Raw genomic sequence first — 26,220 nt, 5'->3', positions numbered from 1 at the left:
CACCCTGAAGCAGCAGCAGTGGGAACCGGGGATCTTGGCGGAGATGTCACCGAGAGAGAGGTTTTGCTTTGCTGTCCTGGGCTGTGACACCAGGTGCTCTTGGAGCCCGGAGGAGCTGAGCAATCCTTTCCAAAAACCCGCCTTCCCAAAAACTGCAGCAGGTAGCAAAACCTTTTCAGTTGAAATTCTTTCAGCAAAGAACGCACATTTGGGGATCGGCTTCGCTTTGCTGAATCGCTTTGTATAAAACCAGAAAAACTAAGTGAAAGAGCTGGAGTTCGCATTTGAAATGACTTCATGTCACTCCATTTTGCGTCTAAATAGTAACAATATTCTCAACTCTGTTTTTTTTTTTTCTTGGAAATGAAATGTTTTGTTTAACCAGGGACTAATCTATTTAAATTTTTGATTCAGCTGCAATTTTGAGCAACTTAAAATAACATCTAACTATATTTTTTAAAGGTTCTCAGAATTAACGACAAGCTGAAAAAATCGGCTGTTCAACACAGGTCTCATAGGGGACAAGAAGTTTAACTTTGAAACGTGATAGTTTAACTATAAAACCAGAGCATATTCAGTCCATACCTTAATGGCCTGATCCTGTTCCCAAAAACGTTAATTAAGCTCTTTCATCAGCGGGGTCTGCGAGCACTGGCAGCAATTGCAATAAGCCCCTGAAATCCACAACAAGAAGAAGGAAATATACTTTCTGAACTAATAAAACTTTAATTAACAGGGGGTTCTCTTGGCACAGTTTTTGCTGTTAAATAAATAAAGCATTTAGTCAAAACCATCTATATTTACTATACAAAATACTGAAAAGCAAACGTTTTTAAAAGATACGGAAATTTAGGGTTCTGTGAAAAGAAACTGTGCTACATGTTATTCACACTTAATACACGTAACACAACTGCAACACAGTATTTAGATGCTGCATGTCCATACATGGCTGGTGTAAGGTTGTAGTACGGGGATGCCACGTTATTACAAGGTATTCGCATTTCACAGAATCCGAGCAAGGTAGAATTTGTCTTTTGGATCTCCAGACACAATAAACCAAAAGAAATGGGTGCGAGGTCGCACCCACCGGCCCATTGTGATTTTGTTAGCGGTGCTGTTATCTTTTCCAGCAAAACATCTTGGGCTGAGAGAGCCCCTTTGCTGCCCTTTCTTAGTTCCGAAATCACACGAGTTTTCCAGCACGGCCTCTGCTTTTCAGCAACAATCCGCATTAAAGGAATGGGCTGCAGAACGATTCTCAGCTGCCCGTCTCTGTGGCACGTGCTGTACTGGAAAGAGAACAGCTGCCATTAAATCTTCCAACCCAATAGCATGGCATCCCTGCTCAGACGGAATGTACACGCGTGTGTTTGCATGCGCTATAACGTAACTCACTTGAATACATCAGACTTTGTTAACACTATAATATAAATAAGCTTATTCCTTCTACTAGACATATAAATGCCTTATTTTTTTTGCAGTCCATAATTATATATACATTGAAAAAGAATGATACACAAGCAGCAAAAAAGGCTTAGACTAGAACAACTCAGTGGTAACTAACCAGATTTGTGGCCTTTTCATATTTTCAATACAGAAAATTCCGCATATAAATATTTTTGGACTTTAGGAATTTAAAAAATAAACAGAACAGTATAGTCGTCACACAGATCAAACACATTTTAAAAACATCTTGTCAGATTTAACAGAACACGCTGTTGACAGCTAGAAAAAAAGCAATAAAATAAACCAGATTTTTGAAAGAGGACAATAAGTCTAAACAACTGCTGATCCAGGGAGACAAGAGATGGACCTGGTTGCCATGAAGCAGCGATTCTATTCCAATTCCACAAGAAGGCAAAGCTTTCCGCTTTTCTTTAAAAGGTGATGTCGCCACGTTCTTAGAATGGACAAGATCCCTCAAAAACTGGTCAGCAACAAAGCAACACCCCACTTGGGACCGGTCAAAACTCTAGTCAGGAAAAACCCACCCGAATCGTAAAGGGTTTATAACAATGTGAGATAGATACATTTCACAATATGTATTATAGACAAAATACCACAACATTTAAAATAATTAAAACCCAAAGCAAATATGTTTATAGAACAACGATGTTTTTATGTGAGGAGTTTTCTACCGTAAAGTTCCAACAGCAACGTAGGTGTTCCTCAGTCTCTTTCTACCTGCAAAATGGTGATCTGTACAAAACCCAACTGAATGTATATTATAAATCTGGGCCCCACAGAAAGTAAAACGTGAACGTACCGACCCTTTCGTTCACTTTTCCAATTTGCTTTTGAGCTTCACATTTCTCAGCAGCCAGTAAGGTCTGGTGAGTATGGTCTCATTCTCCTTCATGGAATGGAAGCCTTTCGACACACAAAAAGTAGAAGAGGCCAGAATGATTGCGAATGATGGTTTTTTTTACATGTTGAATTGTCTCCAAAATGGGAGAAGCACAAATTGGTAGGTGCTGGGAAAATTTAAATTGGAGGCACCTAAGAAAATGCCATGGCACATGTTTCTAAAAAGTCACTCTTGTGGAGAAAAAAAAAATATGTTAATATTCAAACCACAGATTTCTAAAACACAACAAAATGTACCTGAGTGTGCATATTTATATATATATATATTTATATTTATATTTTATATATATTTGCCAACATTTAAAGTGAGAAAGTATATTTTCCTCAATTCTTTCTCAAAACAAAGAACTGTGGATTTAAACAAAACAAAACACCCAAGCGACCCCTCTCCTTCCCAAACCCCCACCGACGATGTGGCCCAAGCACTAAAGTCTAGTGATGCTTTTGAAAACCCCATTTCACATCCTCCTCTTTTCAAACGGTTACCCCAAACAGAACGGAGAGTAAGCAAGGGAAAAAAAAATAGAAGAAGTATATTTAAATATTACCCAGTATATAACAGACTGTACTTGTGTCAGTGAAGAAGAAAATAAAGTGTAAGTCATACAAATGTAGCTCTGTTGACAGGTATAGCTAATGTTTCCTTGTAATTATTAAGGTAATTTGAAAGGATGTGAACACAAACAGGCTACACGAATGCAGTATATTAAATCCCCGCCCCCCCATCGCACATTACAATCAATAAAAAGAAAATAAAATCTGAATAATACTAGAGGTAGCAGCTGTTTGTATTTTTCTGTTATTCTGAGTATCTCTGGAGTCCCTTCGAACATTGCTCCCCAGATAAAAGGCTTGTGTGCGATCAGCCAACATACAGCAGACAGGTTCGCTAGACGTCTGCAAGAGTGTTTGAAGCATCTTTCCTACTACCGCCAAGCAGTACTTGTGAAGAAGTGCGTTGACGACCTGTATTAAATCACAGCTCAAAGAGCTATGGCTGTTTGCTGTTTTACAAGCCACTTAAAAAAACAAAGAATCCACAAGGTGTTTAAGTAAGCTATGTAGTTCCACAACATATAAATAGGGTAAGTTTCAAGAGTTCCATGTGACCTCTAAAGTATATGCTAGCTGAATATTAATGGAGTAACAATAATATTAATCATAGTAATGCCTTAGTCCTGGTATCACAAGAACGCGTTTCCTTCATGTGGGATGATTCCTGGAGGATGTCGGTGGGATCTCTTCTATGTCTGGTAGAAGTGATGGTAGTGGTGGTGGTGCTCGTGGTGGTGGTGGTGTTCGTGTCTCTGTATCATTTGTCCAACTTGGCCTTCATATAAAATGACTGTGGGCAGGTCTCTCACATGTTCCTTCTCCACAACTGTCCCCGGAGACTGGAAGTTTTTGCACATTTGGTGATTCTCCTTCGCCCTCTGCTTATGCTTCTTGTGAAGCTGTTGGGACTGCAAGGGGAGGTAAGGAAGATTCTGGCCCAGCCGTGCGCTCGGGGAAGCCACGGCCACGGGCGCGCCCGGAAAAGGTTTATTTCTGACCGCCCTTCCAGGATGCACAGCGGCAACGTTCTTGCCCTGGGCCTTGGGAGACCTCACAAAGTGCTTGTTGGAGTCCTGGTTCCGGAGCCGCTGTTGGATTTCGGCAATCTTGGCGTACGAACTCTCAGCTAGATGGACGTGGCTCGGATCCACCACTTGAGATTTCCTATGGTGAGCGTGGAAGGTTTCGGGTTCATGAGAACGGGATCTGGTCTGATTCACAACGCGGCTTGGTGGGTCATGTTTTTGAGCTGCTGGAGGAGATCCTGGGAAATAACAAGCTGAGTTAGTCATCTAGTGTTTCAAAGTTTTAATTAGTTGCATTCAGTTGGCAGGGATAGCATTATCAGCAGAGCGAATTTTTCCTAAGGAAGTGAACGCAATTATAGCTGTCTAGTTTAATTACATTTAATAATCCTGACTAGTAAATAATATACACGCAAATATGCACACGTATCTATATAAGAGAGTGAAAGTGTGTGTGTATGAAAGTCTTTACGTCACTTTCTCTTGGTCATTTATCTGAAATTCACCAAAATTACTGTGAGTGGAACAGTAAAATCTTGGCAGAGGACAGGGAAAGAGAGGAAATCCTAATTCATTTCATTTGAGGACAGAAGCCAAAATTCCAGGTATGAAACCACATTCTCTGATTTTTGGGTCAGTCGTGAGTACAAAATATGTGCGGGTATCATCTCGGAAACGAGCTCCAACATCCAAAAAACAGTCCTTGCCTCACCCATAGACTAAACTTCATAATCTAGCTGTAAAGATTGTTTTCCTAGGCTCACCTCCAAGCTTACCTACACGAACAGGTACTTCAAACCAGGCCTGCAGCATGTGAGCCACTGCGCTGTGATACCACCTGGAGCAGTAATTACCTCGCAGTACTCACAGTCACGTCAAGTCACTACAGACAAACCACACAGTCTGCGATTCCCTGTCCCTGAGGTGGAACGTGCAACCGAACAAAGAAGAAAAGGCTGCAACATAAATGACCGAAAATTACCTGGCCCAAACTTCGATGTGTAGTTTTCTATTCCTGCAAGATCCAAATAGTGGTTTCTCCTTTCAATGTTCTCATCGACGCAATGGCGGTAGCACCCACTTTGCTCTGCGTTGTTCTCACTCTGGTGGTATCTGTCGGCAGGAAGCAAAATTACAGTTCAGCAGAACTTCTTTAAAGTTGTTATCAGCATCTGCAAACCAACAACTAATGGCCCCTTTGAAGTGACAGGAGTTGCTCACAAAGAAACAACAAACGCTTGAAATCCTGGATGACCGGATTTGCTCAGCTGATAGCCCAGAACTGCCTGTTCTTTCCCCTCATAAATCCCGCCCCGTGCTACAAAGCAAAGGAGGCTTTCAAATTGCATCGCACATGCAAAAACAAGTAAAAACGCTCCTCGGGTTTATTACATTCTGTCTTAGGGCCAAACCATTCAGATGATTCTTTAATTTGGGGATGTCAAAGAAAACCTGCTGTTTGATTCATGATTGTTCCTGCTGCTGTGGGGACGCGCTGGGGTGAGTGTCAGACAAACACTCGGGTACCTGCTCCAGAAAGATGGGCCAGAGCACAGGGGCAGTAACTGGAGAGAGCCCGAGGAGAAAAGGGGTTGGCAGGACACCCAGAGACAACCGCTGCTTTCCAAAATACAATTAATACGGTCAGATCAGCCGCTGGCTTCAGCATCTCGACTCCTTTTCCTGCTCAGCTTTGCAATTTTATTTATAGCAGAACTATTTCCTGAGAATGAATATCTGAAATACCATTCATTTATGAGGCAGAAAAAAAATCAGGCAGTGGTTTACAGTATTGTAGCCCATAATGCTGAACAATTTAATTCAGCAATGTAAATGGATGTCTGCAGATATGAACAATATTTTCAATATAACAAAGAGGATAAGCAGAGAACTCCTGATTAAGTCACGGCCTGTCATTCAGGTAGCTCAGTCTCCAAGACCGCAAGACAGGCTTTGCTCTTTATGTGATTGCACTGATGGCAACTTAAGACCAGAATGTGCTGTTGTATCCCACACCAGCTGCTAAATCTGGGCTCTGCACTGCACAGTGCCCCGTACTCCGGTTTTAGTCTATTAACGCATCTCCAGGGGCGGCTGATCCCATGGAGCTCTGGCACAAACTGCCTTCCTGCTCTAGCGTGGTAGTTCGGGGCATTACAGCCCTGGGTCCCCTGTGTCTCTGTCAGACACACGTCTGCAGTTCCTTTGATAAAAGTTGCAAGCCTTGACCTATCTGGAAGATCATTTTTGTTCTACTTTGATAGAGGGAGAGTCTCCTGAATGGAGGAGAGTCTGCCTGGAAAGCAGGAAAGCTTTAAAGACTCCGAGTCACCTTTGAACTCCAGAAGTGACACGGGGTACTGCCAAAAACGAGGGAATGGCCAGATAGTCTTTATTTTTTTGGATACATAGCCAGCTTGGTACCTTTCTTGCCTCAGACACACCTTTACGGGTTGTTACACTTTAGCAGGTCAACATAAAAGATGTCAGGGGCTGGAATGGACTGACTGAACTTGCCAGGCACGAACTGCCCACGGCAGCCGCTGGGATCTGCTCGCATGTGCTGAGCACAACGCACGGCTAACCCAGAGAAAACAGCCCTGGGCTTGAGCCGGCTCAATGAAGCAGCACTCCACGCAGCACTATCTGTGGAAAATTCAGCTAACAGAGCATCTGTGCTTTCACTACTATAATAAATTCCATCTCTCATCAAGCCAGTGAAGAAAAACTACACCAGTACCGCCACAGCCCTGCATTCTAATCGCTTTCTTACATGCAAGGTGACGTTCAACAATATTCATGCAAATATACAGAGTGAAGCAATTACGTAGTGATGAGAGATGTGCTCCACTGCCAAACAGAGCTTTAAGTACTTGTGAGAGGTGAACTGTGCGGCAGTGGTGCCACAACACCGTCCTGCACACACACGGGAGGACACAGGCATGTGTCAGCCATGCACCAACTGCAAAAATATACAGTGGGGTTACTGGCTTTTGGTTTGTTTGTAAGTAAAAAAAGCATCTTCTGGAGTGCTTGTGGAGTGTATCAAACCCTTTCTAAAATCCCCAGGCTGCAGTGTCATCCTGAGGGTGACACACACGCAGGTGATGGGAACAAAGTGCAGGATGCAGAAATGCCAGGACATCTCCCAAAAGCTGTGTTCACTGCTAAGTGTTCATCCAGTCAGGGAGAAACCACTTCAGCATGAAAGAGAGAGAGAACGTGTATCAGTGGGTAACAGGAAGATGTTTTAGAGGCTGGCGTGCACCATATTTTTCCTGCTGTGCTAAATGAAATATAAACTGGAATGGCATGAAGATACCACCACCCATTTTGCACCTGTTTCCCAGACAAGCTGGCTGGGAATGTGCTTGCTTGGTCTTGAAACTCCTATTAGCCCTACAGGGGAAAACTCCTGCTTGGAGCTTCCAGTAGATGAAAAATCTAATCCATCTATCTCCCACCTTCAGGATAAAAACACTTCTATCCATTTTATCTTGAATATTAATCACGTCTTGCCTAGAATTCCTAAGCGACTGGATTTGTGAAATGCGTGCACTTCTCACAAGTCCTCACTGCAGCTTTCACAGGGGAAACCTCTGCACGAATACCAGGAGATGCTGATGAGCCTCAGGGCGCTTTCCTCAAGGTTGGCAATTTGGCCAGAGCGCACAAACATCCCCGCAATACACTCGGTGTCAACAGGACATTATTTGTGCTGTCCACATTCCATCAGATGCAACAAAAGCTGTGGGGTGCTGACAGCTGCCCGGGGTGATCTGCTCCGCTCAGGACCCAGGTTTGTCCTGTCTGGGAAGCCTCGAACAAAAAGGATTAGAAGGACAAATGCAGCAGAGTCAAGACTCCACCCCAACATCTGATGCCTGTGGATTTCAGTGGAAATGGCTGTTGTTCATAAAACATCTGCCAAACCAGGACTTTCAGGTCAATGGGAGGGGGACTTCAAGTTGAAAGGGGATTTTGCAATAGATTATCAAACAAAACCAGTCCATTAAATTCACACAGGGCAAATCTTTGCCAATGGACAGAGGGAATCAGAACGTCACATCTCAGGCAGCAGGCAAACCCACGCAGTACCCTTCAGTTCACAGAAGATTTTGTACAGAATTGCTAACAGAAGATCAGAAGTCATTTTGCTCTTCTTTTAATCTGAAATTTGATTGTGCTGGGATAAACGCACTGGGATAACTCACTCTATCCGGAAAAGGGAGGCACAGTTTTGTTGTCACTTTTAAAAAGACTGAATGCTCCTTCTCCTGATAAATTTATTCTCTATTTGGACAAATATCACTAAATCCAAGGAAAGCCAAAAATGTATTATTATTAATATTTTTTAATTTGCAGCTGAAGAAACAAATGCAACTAATGATTCGATCTCATTACTGGAGCATTTCAGCAAATGCTTCCCTCTGCCTTAGTGTGAAACATAAAATCCTAAACCAGATCAAACCTTCCCACAAAGATGAGCGGTTTGGAGCAACTAATCTACATTAAAATGAATCAAAATCACCTGCTTTTGAGTTGTTTTTGTATCCATTAAAATACCAAATTCAAGTATGTGGCTGAAAGATTAACATTTTTCCTAGCTGTAAAAAAATCTAATACTTGAAAAACGCATTGCAAATGATTATCACACCCTTTGAAGTTCAGCGCAGGTAATATCTATCAGGTGGGTAGAGCTCATGATAACAGGGCAGATACACATGATATACACGTTTTCAGAAGAAAAAAGCCTGTTATGAACTGGCATCCAAAATAATATTGTACATTCTGTTTGGGAAGAACTAAACCCCTTTTTTTATCTAATCTGTAGATGAGTGCGAAACCACTGCGCTTGTGCTTTATCAGCAATGGGCGCACTCTGGGTCGCATGAGTTGGATTCCATTGAAAGACAACAGACAGGTATTTCTTCCAGTGGTGAAATGTATTCTGAAACTTATTAAAAAAATCATAAATTAAATTATCCCAACTTTCCTGCAAAATTTCATTAATTATAATGCTGCACAGCCAGCGCCAGCTGAGAGCTGCGTCCTTTAGGAGGAAAGGTGGTTAAGGAGAAGCAGGTCTGGCTACACCCTGGTAAACGAGATCAAGGTAATAAAACCTGGAGCTAATGCGCTGAGCAGTGAAGAAGATGGGCCAGAAGGAGGACAAAGACAGGCAAGAGCTGGTCTCTAGCAATATGAAAACATTTTAGGACACTTTGAGCCAAAAGGTTTTGCTATGAACTCCACTGGCAGGCTCAAGATTTGCACATGGCAACTAAAAAGACGCTGGATGTCAAAGAGCCAACAGAAGATGGAAATGTGAGTAACGGGCACTATGGTTTTGCTTCTTTGGTTTTTGTTTTAATATACAAAGGAATCTGCTGATGGTTCTGCAGTGAAAAATCCAGTCGTACCTCTATTTCAACATAATATTTAAAAATAAAGCAAGCGAACTAGAAATGCGTGGTTGAGGTTTCCTGCGAGGCACCCAGGCTTTCCCTCACCTGAGAGCAGCCCGCTGCTTCTTCTCAGCGCTCCTCCCTTCTTCGTTCGCTTTGCTCTCCGCTCTGTGCCTGGCGCTCTGCACATCTGCCGACAACAGACAGGACATTAACTCCCCGTTACTGCCCTTGCTGAGCAGCGCGACTAACACGCTACACGCCGAATACAGCTTTGCTTGTGGGTAACATATCATTTTGTGTAGCCTTCTCCAAAGTGCCTTTCTCCACGTGGCAGATTTTAGGCAGACATTACCTTGACGGCAGGACATGGGTCAGGGTTGTGCTGCGAGTCATGGGGCAGGTGAAATGGTGTAATTATGCTGATACAACTATTATTAGAGTGAATATAAGGTGAGTAAGTCAGAGCGTAAGCCATTTTGTACTGGCGGACTCTGCCAATACAGAAAAATGTGCCTTTTTAATGCACAGGTTCATAAACATTACTTATGCTTATTTATTCTTACCCAGCAGCAGTGATAGCTGTGCCCTCGCAGAAAACATTTTATACCACTACACCTGTTTCCACACAAACTGAGTGCTCTAACGTCAGCAGACTTAATGTGGTACAAGACAAAAAGACCTTAAATCTGCCTTGCAGTACATAAAGACAGTTACACAACATACAGGTAATTGCTGCTGCCAAAAGGAAACGACCAATCAGGAGAGGGAACCCTAATTTGCTTAAGAGACTCTGAAAAGCAAGTAGGAAATTCTGCACCCGAGATACTACAACAGGTTCGTGGGCTTTAAAATACCCATATAATTATTTGTCTTTAACTATATATTTATTTGCCAAAGCTGGATTTTTAAGGGATTATTGATTTTCTTCTGTATTTTTTCAAATGGCTGATGGCACATCCTTACCCGTGTGATTTAACAAGATACTCCTCTTCTTCTGGCTGCCGTCTGGTGCCACCGTAAGCTTCACTCGCAGCGTTTTGCTGGAACTGGGAGAATGGTTTACTGACGCATCGACCACCTCATAGATGGTGTGAAGCAAGCTGGTAATATCCTAGAGTCGGATTGAAACACAAAAAGACACACTTGTGAAAATGGTATGAAACCCACAGCTTTGATACTTGTAATATTTTAGACTATTAAACACTGGAATATCCTCAGAGGTCACAAGAGCTGAACTTGCAAATAACCTTACAAGAAAGGATCCGTTTTTCTCTTCTGTTAACCCTTTTTCTTCTTCTAATGTAGACTGCAATATAACTCACAGACACAGAAGAGAATGACTCAAGCAGATCCATATCCTTCCTCACCAAGTGGTGTAAGATTTATGAAATGGGGCAAACCAGATCAAAACAATCATAAAAGCACAAGGCAATCAGGTTTCCCAAAGCGTCAATCAGCACAATTGTGTTCTGTCTTTTCTTTGGGTTCAACAGAACGCAGGGAAAACCATCCATACTAAAAATTGAGTTGACACGAGCAAAGGAAACACAGCAATTGAAGAAAATCTTGGACATCGCAGTCTTACTGTTTCTTAGGTTTTTTCTTGGAGTAGTTAAATGGTTGATTATATAGAGGAAAACCCATAAGAGAAGTGGCAGAACTGTAAACCTCAGAGGTCTGGAAATGAACGACGCCTGAATATGACTCTACCATATGCGTACTGGGGTCTTGCTTATTTTACAAAATCCAAACCGGTTCTAAACTTACATTTTTGAACCGCTGAGAGTATCCAGTCAGGCCTGTTACAGAGCCTACTTCACACATCTCTTTGAAGGCAATGGGACGTGAACAAACGCTCACGTCTCACTGTATCCGAAAGAACATGACCCAGTTTTGACAAGCCAATTGTTTCAAACAGGGGAAACAGTGTTTAGTAGCTGGTGATGCTCAAAGGTCTCTCAGGTTGATGTAATCAGGTTCAGAGAACAGGGATTCCACCAAAATTCTCCTGGGCACCAACCCATGGCCAAGGCATGCTGAGCATTGCAGGCTACGCAGATCCCATTTGACGGGCGTCTGAGAATTTCTCCATGCTGCTCTTCCTATCCTAGTTCCTAAGCTCTTCCCAGAGGCTTCTGAGCACAAAGAAAATACCTAGATCATCCTTTGTTAAGTACTGCTTCTGAGGATTAAGAGTCAGGTCTAAAAATATTCCAAACCTCTACAATTGCCCAGGGGTCCTGCCCGTAACAACAGCAGCTCCAAGTCTTGTATGTCCTAATGGGTCCCCGCACTTTAGTAGTCAATATACCACACAATCCTCATTATCTAACTGGCTTAAAATTTAAATTTCTACTCACACAGAATTTAGGGAAATACTGACCTCGTGGCCAGGACTAATGATTTTAGAGAGATTATTTCCCAGTTCAACAGGCACAAGGAATAACTAAATCCTAGAGTGCCCAGACTTTGTCTTAACATGTACCCTCTTTAACTTCTCCGCACTCAGTGGAATTTCTCCAGACTGCCGAGTTCAAGACAACAGATTCACAAAAAGAGAGCAGAATTTGCAGTCTCTCCACTTTACTTCCCCACCGAAATATTTTTTCTACCTTTGCCACAAGAGCCTCTATGTGTGGTTGTTACCACCATGTCAGTAGCTGCTTTCCATCCTTCTGACAACAACCACTGACCAAAGCTTCAATGAGACAGCGCCTGCCCAGTGATGGTCTGGTGGACATCTCACAGCTCTTCAACACATCTCACTTGTCACACTTCTACTCTAACTTGAAACCCAGCCAGACCTCTAAACAGACTCAGCCGCATCTGACAGCCAGCTGCGAGAGTGGAATTCTTATTTCATCTACGAGAAAAATCCAGCCAAGCAAGAACATCGACAGACAAACAAAACGTATCTGTTGCTTTATACGCCCTGCATAAATTATGTTCAAGGACTCTTGTACTATCGTCCTACAACTTGATAAGCCAAATGGCCTCAAGTTGCGCCAGGGGAAGTTGAGGTTGGATTTAGGAACAATTTCTTCCCCAAAGGGCTGTGGGGCATTGGAACAGGCTGCCCAGGGCAGTGCTGGAGTCACCATCCCTGGAGGGTTGGACAGATGGAGATGAGGTTCTCAGGACATGGGGCAGTGCCGGGGCTGGGTTATGGTTGGACCTGATGGTCCTGAGGGTCTCTGATCATCCAGTCTATTTTAACTTCAACGGGCAAAGACAAGTATATAAAAGGTGAGTGCCACGAGGACAGAGCCAGGCTCTTCTTGGTAGCAAACAATGATAGGACAAGGGGTAATGGGATCAAGCTGGAACACAAGAGGTTCCACTTAAATTTGAGAAGAAACTTCTTCTCAGTGAGGGTGACGGAGCACTGGAACAGGCTGCCCAGGGGGGTTGTGGAGTCTCCTTCTCTGGAGACATTCAAAAAACACCTGCACATATTCCTGTGTGATCTCACCTACGCGTTCCTGCTCCAGCAGGGGGATTGGACTAGATGATCTTCTGAGGTCCCTTCCAATCCCAAACATACTGTGATACTGTGATACTGTGTTCTCTTGTGTGAGTTTCTCCCAGTGACAAGACCCAACTCCTGACTGGCCCATGATTGGCCCCTCATGCTCCATGAGGGTCCCTCCCAACCAGCCGCTGACTCAGTAGTTTATTGACTTCTCCCAGATGCTGGCAGGGATGGCCAGATGTGACATCAGTGTGACGCATGCTTGGCGAGCCAGAAATATGTGCACACACGTGTCACATCAGCACAGTTTACATCTCCCAGCCAAACAGGCCTGAACTAACCCCAATTAAGGTCCAGGCTGCACAGAGGTATCAGGACATCGAAATTCTTCACAGAAAGGGTAGTTGGGCATTGGAACAGGCTGCCCAGGGCAGTGGTGGAGTCACCATCCCTGGAGGGGTTTACAAGGCCTTTAAGAGGTTCCCAGGGACATGGGTTAGTGCTGGAGTTAATGGTTGGTTGGTTAATGGTTATGGTTATGGTTGGACTCAATGAACCTGAGGGTCTCTCCAACTGAAATTATTCTAAGATCACCTCAGGGCCCAAAATGGTGGCACCAGAATCACCTCAGGGCTCCAAATGGCCCTGGGGGTACCAAGATGGCCTCAAGTTGCACCAGGGGAGGTTTAGAATGGATATTAGGAAAAAAATCTTCATGGAAAGGGTGATGGAACAGGCTGTCGAGGGCAGTGGTGGAGACACCATCCCTGGAGGGGTTTAAAAGCCATTTAGACGAGGTTCTTAGGGACACGGTTTAGTGCTAGAGTTGGGTTAAGTTATGGTTGGACTCAATGATCCTGAGGGTCTCTTCCAACCAAAATGATTCTATTATTCTATGACACCGGTGGCCTCAGGCTCTGCTGCGTGTGCATTTATCGCGTTTCATAGCCGGCTGCCTCCCCGGCAGCGCGAGCTGCTTTGCATTCTGGCACCAAAGGGTCGTGGTCGTCAGACTGGATCCATCCCAAGCCCGAGGTTGGGGATATCCATCAGTAACCGCTTCATGCTAACGCTGATCTTTTAAATACCCGCAACAACACTTTTATTATAGGATTCATTTACTTGTGGTCCTAATGTGGGGTTGGAAATTGCCGCAAGCTGACAGTTCTGATTTGGTGGAACAAGCCCGCTCGGGTCATTCGCCACTCTGCCATCTACCAGGGTCCTGGCCAAGGAGACACCAGCTCCGGGGCCGCCTGAGCCTCCCGCTGCTTTCCAGTTATTGCTTCACAATGCTCACACACAAACTCCTGAGACGCTGAGCTGGTAGGAACGGCCTTAACGAGTTCTGAACAGTGACTAACGCCACCTTCTCACAGCCCTTTTTTGGCAGCTAATACGGTAATGGCTTCTTGTCAAATTAGTAGCACTAGACCATTAAAATATATGTTACAACATTTTTATTTTATAGTTATGTCTATATTTACCCCCAGAAGAATTTTTATCTTCCAGTAGCCTGCCAGGAGACTGAGGCAATTTATATTCCCCTGGAAAGCTGTCCCACCAAACACCATCTGCATTTAAATTCCTTAAAGAACCGCCTAAAACCACGGACGCAGCGTCACTTCCTACACACCAGCTTGTGCATTTCACTGTCCTCCAGAAACTAGCACCAATGATGAAGAACAAAAGCTAGTTAGATTTCCCTCTATTCTTGTACACCAACCAGCATGTCCCACCTACCGCACCACCTAACTTTGCTGCACAATGGATTATGATTTTCACTGATCACATAATTTTGCAACTGACCGCACAAGAAAGTTTCACCCACATTTCTCAAGCTTCCTCCCTTTTTACATGAAAAATAAACAAGAACAGATTTTTCAGTGTTTCCCTTTTTTTTTTTTAAATAACTGTAATGTACTTTCAAACAGTTTCTAATTAAAAGATCATTGTGGATTTTAAAACAAATATATTAAATGGGTAAAGAGAAATAAGATATTTTAAAAGATTTCTCTCCTTTCTAGCAAATGGATTCTATTTCAAGTGGCAGCAGGCTGCATCAATCTAACTAACTTCTGAAGGGCTTGTAGTGTGCAGAATTTCTGCCGGGATAGCTAGTTTAACCAAGGAAGAAGACTGAAATGATGATGTTTTTCCTCAAAGAGGAAAACACATGCTTGCTGGGTAGTATCCAAACCACCAGCACATGCCATACCCAGATTTGTGTCTTGCTTATTGAACATTACAGTTGTTTTTTCCAAGGCTGAAGGATTTGACACAGTTCATCTGTATGTTCTCACACCCTATTTAATCGAGCAGCTAATACAACAAAGTATATCAAAATGAAGAGCTTTAATAGATTGCCAGAAATAGTTGCACTACAAATACTAAGAAAGAAGCATTTAAGGCCACACGTGTGCTGCGCTCATGTATCCGCAGAATATTGATACTTCACGCATCTCCAGTAGGAGACCGACAGGAATTGAGAACATTCAGAGAAACTAATGGGTCTGCGAAAAAGAACAAGAGCAAATGACACTGAAGTATTCTTCATCCCTTACAGAACTGAGGAAGTCCCTATTCCATGTATTCATTTTTTACTTCTAAGGAACATTAGTGGTACAGGAATGACCCTATTTTTCCCGTATCAGTGTCACTTATCATCATAGGACTAGTTAGCAAATTCTAAACAAACCACAACCAAAATGAAAGCAAACAAAAATACCAATGAGTTTAATAACGCTGAAAGAAAACGTTCAGTTTGATTCCTTGCAACTTGTCTGGGAGAGATGTATTTGGCTCCCCTCAAAACCAAAAGAGAAAAATCGTATTTTCTCTGATTTCTCTGTGGCAGAAATCCACCCGATGTCATGGTGGGGATGATGCTCCTCTGCCACAGACAGGCACTGCCTCATTACCTGCATCATGAGTTAAAACAATATTGACAAACACCGTGAAAACCAGCACATTTCCAGGGAATCAGAGAATGGACTGGATTGGAAAAGCCCTCAGAGATCATCAAGTCCAGTCCTTGGTCCAACTCCAGTCCATTGACTAGATCACGGCACTAAGTGCCATGTCCAATCTCAGTTTCAAAACCTCCAGGGCCGGTGAGTCCAGCACCTCCCTGGGCAGCCATTCCAATGCCTGACCACTCTCTCTGCACAGAATTGCTTTCTAATCTCCAGCCTCAATTTCCCCTGCCAGAGTTGAAGCCCATGGCCCCTTGTCCTATTGCTGATGCCTGGGAGAAGAGACCAATCCCCACCTGGCTATAACTGCCCTTCAGGTAGTTCTAGAGAGTGCTGAGCTCAGCTCTAAGCCTCCTCTTCTCCAGACTAAACAAGCCCAGCTCCCTCAGCCTCTCCCCATAGGGCTTGTGCTCAAGTCCCTTCCCCAGTCTTGTTGCTCTTCTCTGGACCCGCTCCAGCACTTCAATCTCTTTCCTGAGCTGAGGGGCCCAGAACTGAACACAACACTCCAGGTGTGGCCTCCCCAATGCAGAGCACAGGGGAAGGATCCCTGCCCTTGTCCTGCTGACCACGCTGGTTTGGATACAGGACAGGACACCATTGGCCTTCTTGGCCACCTGGGCACACTGCTGGCTCAAAAGAAGGGTCAGGCTGACGAACAGTAGCCCCAGAAAAGCCAGTATCCCTCCCCAAGAGAAAGACCTGCCGTTGAGTTCTGAATGCAGAAATAATCTCATATTTTCAGTCATTACAGAGGATATGGGCAAAAATAACTAAAAAGGGAAAAAAAAAAACCACAAGAGGAGAAATTGAGTATTTAATGTAAGACACAAAGAACATTTTTAGCATTAAAAATGCATGAAGAGAAACATCAATATCAGTTCATTACCCTTCCCTCAGAAAAAGAAAAGTACAAATGTCTCATTTGTACTTTGTTTGTAGTCTGATTTTTACATACAGCAGGATGTTCTTATTGCAACATCAGCTTTGTTTGATCACTTCTGGTTTTGAATCGCTCTTATTTGGAACCTGAAAGGAGCTTCACTTGCTATCTACTCAGCAACTGCTCTAGAAGAAATTCCTTTTTACTCCTGACAAGTAACTTTCTTGTGTGCTCGTTCCTGTGCAGCCACTCACCAAAGAAATGCGATTTTCCAAGAAATAATTGATTGCAAAATAAGAAAAGGCCAGTGTTTATGAAGTATAATTACATTCAGAGAGCTCGATGTAAAACCTCGTAGATCAAAACACATTAGTTCAATTATCTGAGTTTCAAGTCCGATTACAAATAGCCATGTGAAGATAATTACGGCGCGGCCGTCAGTTCTACAAAGGCCTGCAGTACATAATGAACCGTCCTCTTATGGCTTATGGAATGAAGGGAAACATTATTAGCCAAGTTTTGTAATATACATATTAGAGCAGGAGAAGTTATCTCCCACTACCCCAAAAGGACTGAAAACCGGTTGTCTTCTCTGACAGAAAAAGCAGTTGTTTACTAACACAGAGGAAAGCTTATTTTATAATTTGCCATCCCAGTAATTACGCTTTCGTAATGGGTGTATCTCTTCATGACTAGATCTGAATTTCTAATTGCAAGGGCTGTGGAATAAGTCAAACAGACTCTAGGAGGAAATCAAAGCAATATGAAGTTCTGAAGATATTGTTCGGATCCAGAAGAAGTTTCACTAAGATGGAATTTGAATGCTCTTGTTGTGATCTGTCATTGTGTAAAACCCAAGGGAAACTTTATCCAGTAACTAAGTCCATATCTTATTTACAATTTTCAAACATTTTAATGAAAAAAACATTTGGTCTACTTGTAAAATTGCACCCCACCTAAATGTCTCCTACAAACACTGTGGATTCCTTTGGAAACTCTCTGGACATGAAGTCCAATGTTTTAAACATCATGACTCTGAATCCAATGAAATGGATGTGGGTGGGCTGCTCACTCCCTCCTCCAGCATCTCACTTTTCCAACACGGAAAACAAGAACGATAAGGCTGACTTTTGCTTTTTGTAAAGCAGCTCCAGCTCTACACAGAGAAATCCGAATGCAGGAATTTCATCTCTCTGTTAAATGCAGCTCTAAATCCAGGAGACATTAAAGGGAAATTTTCAAAGGAGAGGAGGTCCGCACTGGGCTCTTCTCCTCAGAACGCCGGACCTTTGTTCAGAAAAGCTGACCCGTTTTAAAGCGTTTCCATCAGCTCAGGAAACGGCACCGGTACAGATCAGGCTCCTCCTCTGACTCGGTTCAGCCATGTGCTGCACATCCCGGTAACTTGAAGCCCATTTGGTTTAATTGAAACTATTCACATGTTTCACGTTTGCCATCGTTAAGTCCTTTTCTGGATCAGGAGCAGAGCTGCTTAACAAACAACAGCATCGGGCCGCTCCGCTGCCTGCCCGTCTCTCAGGGTTCTAATAGAACACGACATCCTGTCATAAGAAGAGACCAAAATTCCTCTTTAGTGGCCAAGGTTATCTGTGAGCTGCTACCATTAGTCATTCTTGCACAAACAGCTCTTGAATCGCATCGCATCCAACAGCAGATGGATTGTACGAATGGCACCGGGACAGCTCGCAAAAGCGTGTAACGTAAGTGGGCAGCTCTGCGATGGTGTGTGCCGCCTGGTTCTGTCTTGGGTCACACGCAAAGAGCTGCAAATTATCAACCTATTTGGTCCCTTGGTCAAAAGAATTTTTCTCTGGCACAGGTTCAAGCCTGAATACAGCAACTCCAGCCCTCAGAGGAGTCTCATTTTCAGTCCCCGCACAGATTTGGTTTCAGTTAAGCTGCAGTGTGCGCTTGTAGCTGGGAGAGGTGGAATTTGGCTGTAACATATTCTCTAAGTACAGTCAAATTAAGCTCTTTGGTGTACCACATAATCACAAATAATTATTGTATACATACTTAAAAGCATATTCTCATTCTGTTCAGCACATGGAACTCCCACTGACAAGAATGGGAATGCCAGGCCTGGATGTAAAGGACACCCGTGCGTGTGGGTTTGGGTTTTGTGTGTTTTTCCCCTATTTTTTGAGAGTCACGATAATCTTGTAATGAAAACTTAGCCTTGGGTCTCGAAAGATCTGGGTTCAATCTGCCACTAAGTTCTTGCGAGACTTCAGGCAAGTAATTTCATTTTCTGGCCTCTGTTCCCTATACACTAACAAATACATTACTACTCACGCCACCCCCCCGCTCCTTGTCCGCTCCATACATCTCGCCTTCCCATCTGAAACTCTGCACTTGGGCTGTAACTTTTCATGTGCTTATTGTCTTGCAGGAGGTGCAGAGATTCCACTTGACTATTCAAAGTACCATCAGAGTAGAGACAATTAAAAACAGCTTAGTAATGATGTTCATTTCCATGTTAAAAACCCGGAACAACCACCACATTTGGAAATTTGTTCATAGATGTTAAAAGAGATTTACTTTAGTTTTTCAGAAAAAATTCCGCCTTCATTTGGCATCTAAGGCCAGTACACTTTCAATATTTACCCCGTTCCTTTCAATCAGTTCTTGGTGTTTTTCACAGACATCAGCATAAGAGCCAAGAGAGACAAAACCTGACCATTTTCAGCACGGTAGCCAGCAAACACACCTCATGGAAAATCAATGACAGCGCATTGCAGTAAATCTCAGTAATAGACATTCTTCTAGAAGTAACATCATTCACTTTGGATAGAAATAATTCTGAAAAAGGACTATATTCTAATCCATACATCCTCTTATTTGGCTTCTTATTTGCACAGGAAATACAACTCGAAGATATCCTGATAATAACAAATACACGCAGGTATGCTTTGACAGCCATTCACTATGGGCCTACAGCAACAATCACCAACGTTATTTATACCTGGAGGGAGAAGGCAGAGATCAGCCTAATATTGAGGAAAACAACAGAACAGCATAGTTAGTCCTGCTGGAAAGAACGTCAGAAAGCAGCTTTGCTATTTAGTTAGCTTAACTCTGAAAAGCAGGATAGAAGCCAGAACAATATACATTTGCAGAGGTTTATTTTGACAATGTGTTTAGTTGTTTCAGATATTTTTCCTCCTCAAGTGCCAGTGCTATTTTTTAAAGGCCTAATCCCAGATGTTAAACAACAACCAGCTTTAGAAGTGGCACAGTACATCTGAAAACAGTAAACTACTGGTTTCTAGGAGGGAAGGGTCCATGGGAACTGCTGTTGGAGTTGGCAGGACACCTGTGTTTCACAGAAGGAAAACTGTTCTCATTATAAACCCCTTCTCTCGTTAGCAAACGCTGCACACGAGGGGCAGCCGCACTTCGCTTACCTCGCGGGTGACTCTTCCGTTGTTATCAAAGTCATACAGAGTGAAGGTCCATTCTTGCCTGTTATCTTCCTCTACAGACACATCACATTGCAATTCCTGAGAAACATGCAAAGAGCAGCCGATTATCCAAAGCAAAGGCCTGTTTGCAGAGGAGACCCCATAGCAGGAGGCTGTTTGCTCCCTCCCTCGTGGGGGGACGGCTCAGGATGTGTCCCGGGGAGGTCTCTGTCCACCACGCCAAAGGAGGCTCATCACATCATCACATCACATCACATCACATCACATCACATCACATCACATCACATCACATCAATCACATCACTCCACACCATCATCCTCACTCCCCTGAGCTAGATTGCAGCGAATCAGCAAGATGCTTTCTACTCCATCGCAGACAACACAAAAAGGTACTAGAAAACTACTCCCTGAAGCTCTTGAAATATCAAAGTCAGAGCAGCACCACATCACATCACCAAGCCCTGAAACGGAGCTGCCCAAGGACCGGCATGTAGGAACAACCTGGGAGTGGTACCTGCTCCTTATTTCGAGTGGGGTCTGTGGAAAACCTGAAGGAATATGTTTGTTGAAGGGGGGGCGAAAATCCCCAAACCAAAGCCAAGACTTCAGTCAAGAACAAAGGATGCACTTTGACTGACTCCAGGCACCTGGGTGCAAAGCGTTTGCTTTCTCTCAAGACCTGCGCAATCAGAGTCATCCAGAGCCGCAACAAGGCAAAACAGAACAGTTACAGTGCAATTAAAATGAAAGACGCTGTATGCAAGTAAAATAAACAGCTCCAAATAGCTTCAGCGTGATAGGGCTCAAAATACCTGGTTGATCTGACTTGAAACCAATTCCCTACAGCAGCTCGGTCCCCCCGTCCCCTGCCGAGTTCAAAGGCAGCTGCTCCGGCCGTAAGGAGCCCCACTAAAGCTGCCAAGTGCCCCACACTCCACTGTGGAAACACAGTTTCACGTTACACAAACATTCCCGGCACCTTTAAACGCCAAATCACATCCACCTCAGCTTTAGATCTTTCGTCTCAACACCTGCCTTTCTGATTCTTTCAGACCTTTGAAACATTTACCAATCTCCTAGCTCCCGGCTTCCATAGCTCGGAAACTTGCATTTGTAGAACAAGGGGAAAAATATCAATACTTGGTGTCTTGCCACATATTAATACACTGCCTAACATAACGTCTTTATGCGAGGATGTGCTCTGCTTGGTTAAGAGCCATGGCAACCGTCCCTGCATTAGTCACGGAGCCTGGGACCAAGCGCTAACCTTTGTGGCATGCCAAGAACTACTTGGGAACAAACACCGACTTTGCCGCTCCGGTGGAGTTCCAGCTACTCTGGCACCGACCATGTTGACAGGTGTCCTCCAGAGTTCAAATATCGCAGCACTGCTAATTGCAATTTATCATGCCTTTCCTGTCTGCAAATGTCTGCTACTCAGGCAAGAATATAAAATGTGCCCAGGAAAAAAAAATTATGGCTGTGCAAAAAGAAAAAAAGGCAGGAAAAGTCACCTCCCTACACACAAGCACCTGAGCTGCCGGTGGGAAAGCTGCCTCCTTTTAATCAGCCTTAAAAGAGTGAAAAGGAATTGTAGCAGATCTGCTGTAGAGGAGGGAAGGAACGCTGGAGCTGCGGCGCGGTCTGTTCCATCCCAGCCGAGGGAGGCAAAGCTCATTACGGTGACAGGCTGACAGCACTAAAGGGAGAAGTTTGCCACGTCGGCTGGAGCGCAGAGATGAAAATTCCTGCTGTTTCTTGCCGGTACCAAAGTATCTTCCTCCTCAGCCAGCCAGACAACCCTCTAGCTGGATGACAGCATGTGTCAATACTCTTATTTATTAAATCACTCCCTCTATAAACAAAACCTGCCAACTACACACAATGTCTGGCAGTTTTATGATGCTTGTAAGTCTACAAGGAAACGGCCCGTCAGACTCGTTGCCCTCCAGGATCCCTCTCCTCCTGCCGTGTGATCGGCTGGATCCCCGTGCAGCAGGTCGGGGTTATTTCACTGTTGAGGCCCAGGGGCGGAAGGCTGATGGCTAAGGAAGCTTTCACAAACATATATTTTTTACACCAGGCAGATTTAACCAAGTGCAATCGTCCCTGAAAGCCAATCTGAAGATGTGATAACACGGTAGCTGGGATAATAAATGACTAAGGAAAGGACCATAGATAAAGGGTTAAACCAAATGCCTCTTCTCACTGCACATTTCAGAATGGTCATCACTTGATCCTCTCCAAACCTGGAAATACATCTCACTGATCACCGCTGAAGGAGCACCCATAGTACGACCCTGACTTGTGCCAAGCCTGCGTCCTCCTGTCCCCAGCGCAGCCACCTGGCGCTGGACACCTGCATTTGAGGACACTGCTGGGTCCATAACTACGTCAGTGCAGGGAAAGTTAACAACACAGAGGACTTACTTCAAATTTCAGCTGCTTCTTGGAACCTGTGCGTGTGTCACTTTCTTTTTCTGCTTTCTTTTCATCTCCGCTGCAAACTCCGTCTGTCTTCTCTGGAGGCAAAGCCACTGCGAAAAAGATATTTAAGAAAAAACACTTGTAAGGAAATGTCAAAGCAGTCTCATATTTGCAAATCTGTCTTTATATTTAGGGTGAAATTGATTTCAGCAAACTTGTAGGAGAGGATCATTATAGTTGATTTGCTTTTGTGTTCGCTACACACCTGGGATAATTTCTGCAGAAAATCTGTGCACAGCTTTTGGTACACAGCATCTCCTCCAAACATCACCGGAGTCACGGCAAGTTCAAACACAGTGTTATGAGAATATAAATCAGCACAACTGGTACTGTAAATAAGCTGAATAATTTTGCAAAATATTGAAAGTTTGTGACATACTGCACAAACATCCCGAATTCGCCAGCGGTGAATGAAGTAATGAAGCTGAAACAAAGTCCTCATTCCGCTTCAATTTCCCCCTTCAAATACACACAAACCTTGCACACAGGTAACACCGCCTGCCAAAAAGGTTAAGCTGCACTTCTTCAAGTATGCATGAAAAAGCATATGTCACCTAAGCTTCACGTTAAAACATGCATAATTCAACAGCACTCATAAAGAGAATCAATATTAACACCTATCAGACGTATATCACAACGTATCATAACATATATCAGATACATAACAGAAATATATGTAAACTCATGTGGATTCAAAGACAAATGCCCAGGAACTTAATGGCTGTGGAGGCACTCAGCCGTGCACATGAAACCCTGCATCTGAAGAAAATTAATTCTATATTCGTTATGAAAATATACAGATTTTTTTTTTAACCTGACTTACATTTTAGATATGATTTTTTTATACGTCCACATACGTTACGCCCATAATTCATTAGGCATAGCAGTAATCCTGCTAAAACTCCCCCCAAAACAGAAGGTATTGCAAGAAAGTAGGTCTTTAAATCGGGATTTTGCCTCTTGCGCTGCAGCATTTGCAATGACCCAAAACCTTCACCCTAATGCTACGTAGAAACCGCTTCTTGTGGACGCCTTTGTGAGCAAGAGCTCATGTCAACGCTGGTTCAGTAAAGCCGGATTATTTACAAAACAGACGACACGATCCCGTCCAGTTCAGGATGGTCCTTTTCCAATGGCACCCAGCAAAGCAAGTCACTAACAGGCTAGAAATTATAGTATTATATTAGCCATCTTTCGGCATTTTCTTACACATTTAAAAGAGAACAATTAGATATAATAATAATAAATACCCTTCCCCTAGCTTTATACTCCCAGAAATTCCAAAAGCTAAGGTTTCTGCCACAACATTCACACTGTAATACATCGCAACATTTTCCAGCCTTATTTCTTTGTTTAAATTTAACACTATTACATTACTGTTTTGTTTTTCCAAACTGTGGTATATTACAAAAGGTTCTGGGTGTGCAGTAAAGAAAGGGGGAAGGAGGTCGAAAGCCCAACCTTTGGAATTTCCTGACTTTGATACTTACTTGAAGCTTCTCAACACGCACATGTAATTTGCATTGAAATAAATATTACTCACACTACAGAACTTAGAAGCCATTTGCTTTATACTCACTCTGTCCATAAACACAACTCCATACTGCTGGAAGTTCAAAGGTAAGGCCACAAAAAGACCCACTCCATAAAACAAAAGACAACATTTGGTTGTCCACCTTAGTCCAGCCTTGTTTCATTCTAAAATCAGCAAGAAATGAACAGGTAAGATGGGCCTTCAGAAGGACAGGTACACTAACAGCACCCCTCCATTTTCAGTGGCTCGGGGGTACCAGTGATGAGCTTCTTGCACGAACCGCTCTAATTAAACGGATAGAAACGCTTGTACGAGGGGCTTCTGCAATCCCTCACCATCTCGCTCCAGGGAATAGGAAACAAAAGAACGTCAGGCTTCGTGTGAACAGTTGACAGCCAATTGAAAAGCAAAATCCACTCTTGTTATCACACATGCTTTTAAATATATAATGGTACGTAATGGCCAAAGGTCTTCTGCAGTGGGCTCGCACCTGTTACAGCATCCAGCGCGATACTGGCACGGCAAACAGCATCAGGCTGAGAGTACTGAGCAGCACATCCTGCCCCAGCGCTCTTTGCTGGGCTTTTCTATCAAAAGCACGTGTTTTACAGAGCACTCCATCCTCCCCACGGCTCCCGCCCCGCGCCCAAGGCTGCCGGGATGGGCAAAGAGCCCCCGGCTCCCCGCCTGGTTCCAGGAACGGTCCCCGCCACGTCTGACAACCGTTCTGGATATACAGGTTGTGTGTTCACATAGGAAGCTTTCACTTTAATGTATAATTCATGTAACAGAGGGAAAAAAACGTGCTCTGACAAATTAGTCTCCTCAAAAAACAAGAGTTCAACTAGTGGGGAAGGAGGGGATACATCTTGCAGTACACTCCTTGAGAGAGTTTAAATCCTGTGCGCCAGAAATTATCCTCTTTGAGCTTGGCTGACCTTTGATCTGCAGAACTCATTGGCCTCGGTGCCCTGGGGAATTATCCTTTGAAATCAGTTACTCATTTTGGAGCTCAGATGAAATGGGGAAATCTGGTGATCTCATCCTGATGTCAAGTTTCATTCAGCGCAGAAAAATGAAGTCTAAATGAGGCAACTTTAAAGGGGAACAGGGAGGCCTTAAAATAATATTTACGAGCGATCAAATGATGTGTCTGTGCATATATCCTCATGTGCCTTATCCAAACGTAGAGAACATTTAAAAATACATCCTGTAGTTCCACTGTTTTGTCTGAGAAGGGTAAGCGTTTGGTATGTTGTTTCTATACTTAGTTTTGATTATTGACATGCGTGCGGTTCCATGCAGGACACAAACACACGCTGAACCCGCTTATAAATAAAATGTGAGTATCTGTTGGGACCATTGAGACTGACAGTCCTTCCAGCGCCGCTGCCCGTGGTAAACGAGACCAGACAAGATCCCTATCTCAATTCACAGCCTCGTGTTTCCAAAGCCTAGCCCAGCCAAAATAGGCCCGTGTGCGATACATCATCTGCGCCAAAATACTTCCTTACCTCCCCAGTCAGATAACAAGTCCTGACAAAGAGAACGCGCTATATAGACAAATACATGGGGAAATCAACCCTTGTTGTGGGAATCCACAACTGGAGGGAAAAAAAAAAAATATATATATATATTTACTGCTTCTCATGGGAATAACCATATGCTCTCAAAAACAATGTTCCCTAACACAATGTTGCATGAATTGAAATACTGCATATGTTTTCTTTATGATGTTCTCTTTTCTTGTTCATTATTAATGGTCTTGTATTCACTTCTATAACCTTAAGACACCATAAAAATGCGTCTGGATAATATTTGAAATTGGAAAGACAATAAAGGAAAAATATTAACTTGGAAAAATTGTGAAATACCATTCTTTTGTGAAAAACAAACTGACTGGCTTAAGCGTACTAGCAGATGTTTCTAAGATTGTTAATTACTACCACTCAACTGCTTGTAATTGAGGTGGGGGAGGAAGAGAGGGAGAGCATGAACACCAGTTTAAACACCAGCCTAGTTAGAGCAAACCACCTTCTCAAAAGAAGGAGTTTCACTCTGGTTC

General features: G+C 43.4%; 1 protein-coding gene across 1 annotated transcript in view; it reads right to left on the bottom strand.

Annotated features, from left to right (window-relative positions):
- Positions 1–2,440: 2,440 nt before the first annotated feature.
- The window catches only part of NKD1 (NKD inhibitor of WNT signaling pathway 1), a 101,032-nt gene continuing 77,252 nt past the window's right edge, over positions 2,441–26,220 (bottom strand). The window contains exons 5-10 of the mRNA XM_080351756.1: positions 22,565–22,671; positions 20,117–20,212; positions 10,322–10,469; positions 9,461–9,545; positions 4,930–5,060; positions 2,441–4,186 (exon numbers count right to left, since the gene is read on the bottom strand). Of these exons, the coding sequence (XP_080207882.1) occupies positions 3,612–4,186; positions 4,930–5,060; positions 9,461–9,545; positions 10,322–10,469; positions 20,117–20,212; positions 22,565–22,671 (1,142 nt within the window). The 3' untranslated portion in view covers positions 2,441–3,611. The remainder of the gene's footprint in view (positions 4,187–4,929; positions 5,061–9,460; positions 9,546–10,321; positions 10,470–20,116; positions 20,213–22,564; positions 22,672–26,220) is intronic.

The sequence above is a fragment of the Nesoenas mayeri genome (assembly GCF_963082525.1).
Source record: "Nesoenas mayeri genome assembly, chromosome: 12".
Lineage (NCBI taxonomy): Eukaryota > Metazoa > Chordata > Aves > Columbiformes > Columbidae > Nesoenas > Nesoenas mayeri.
Note: the sequence above shows the minus strand (reverse complement) of the source record. Positions and strands in the feature narration are given on the sequence as shown.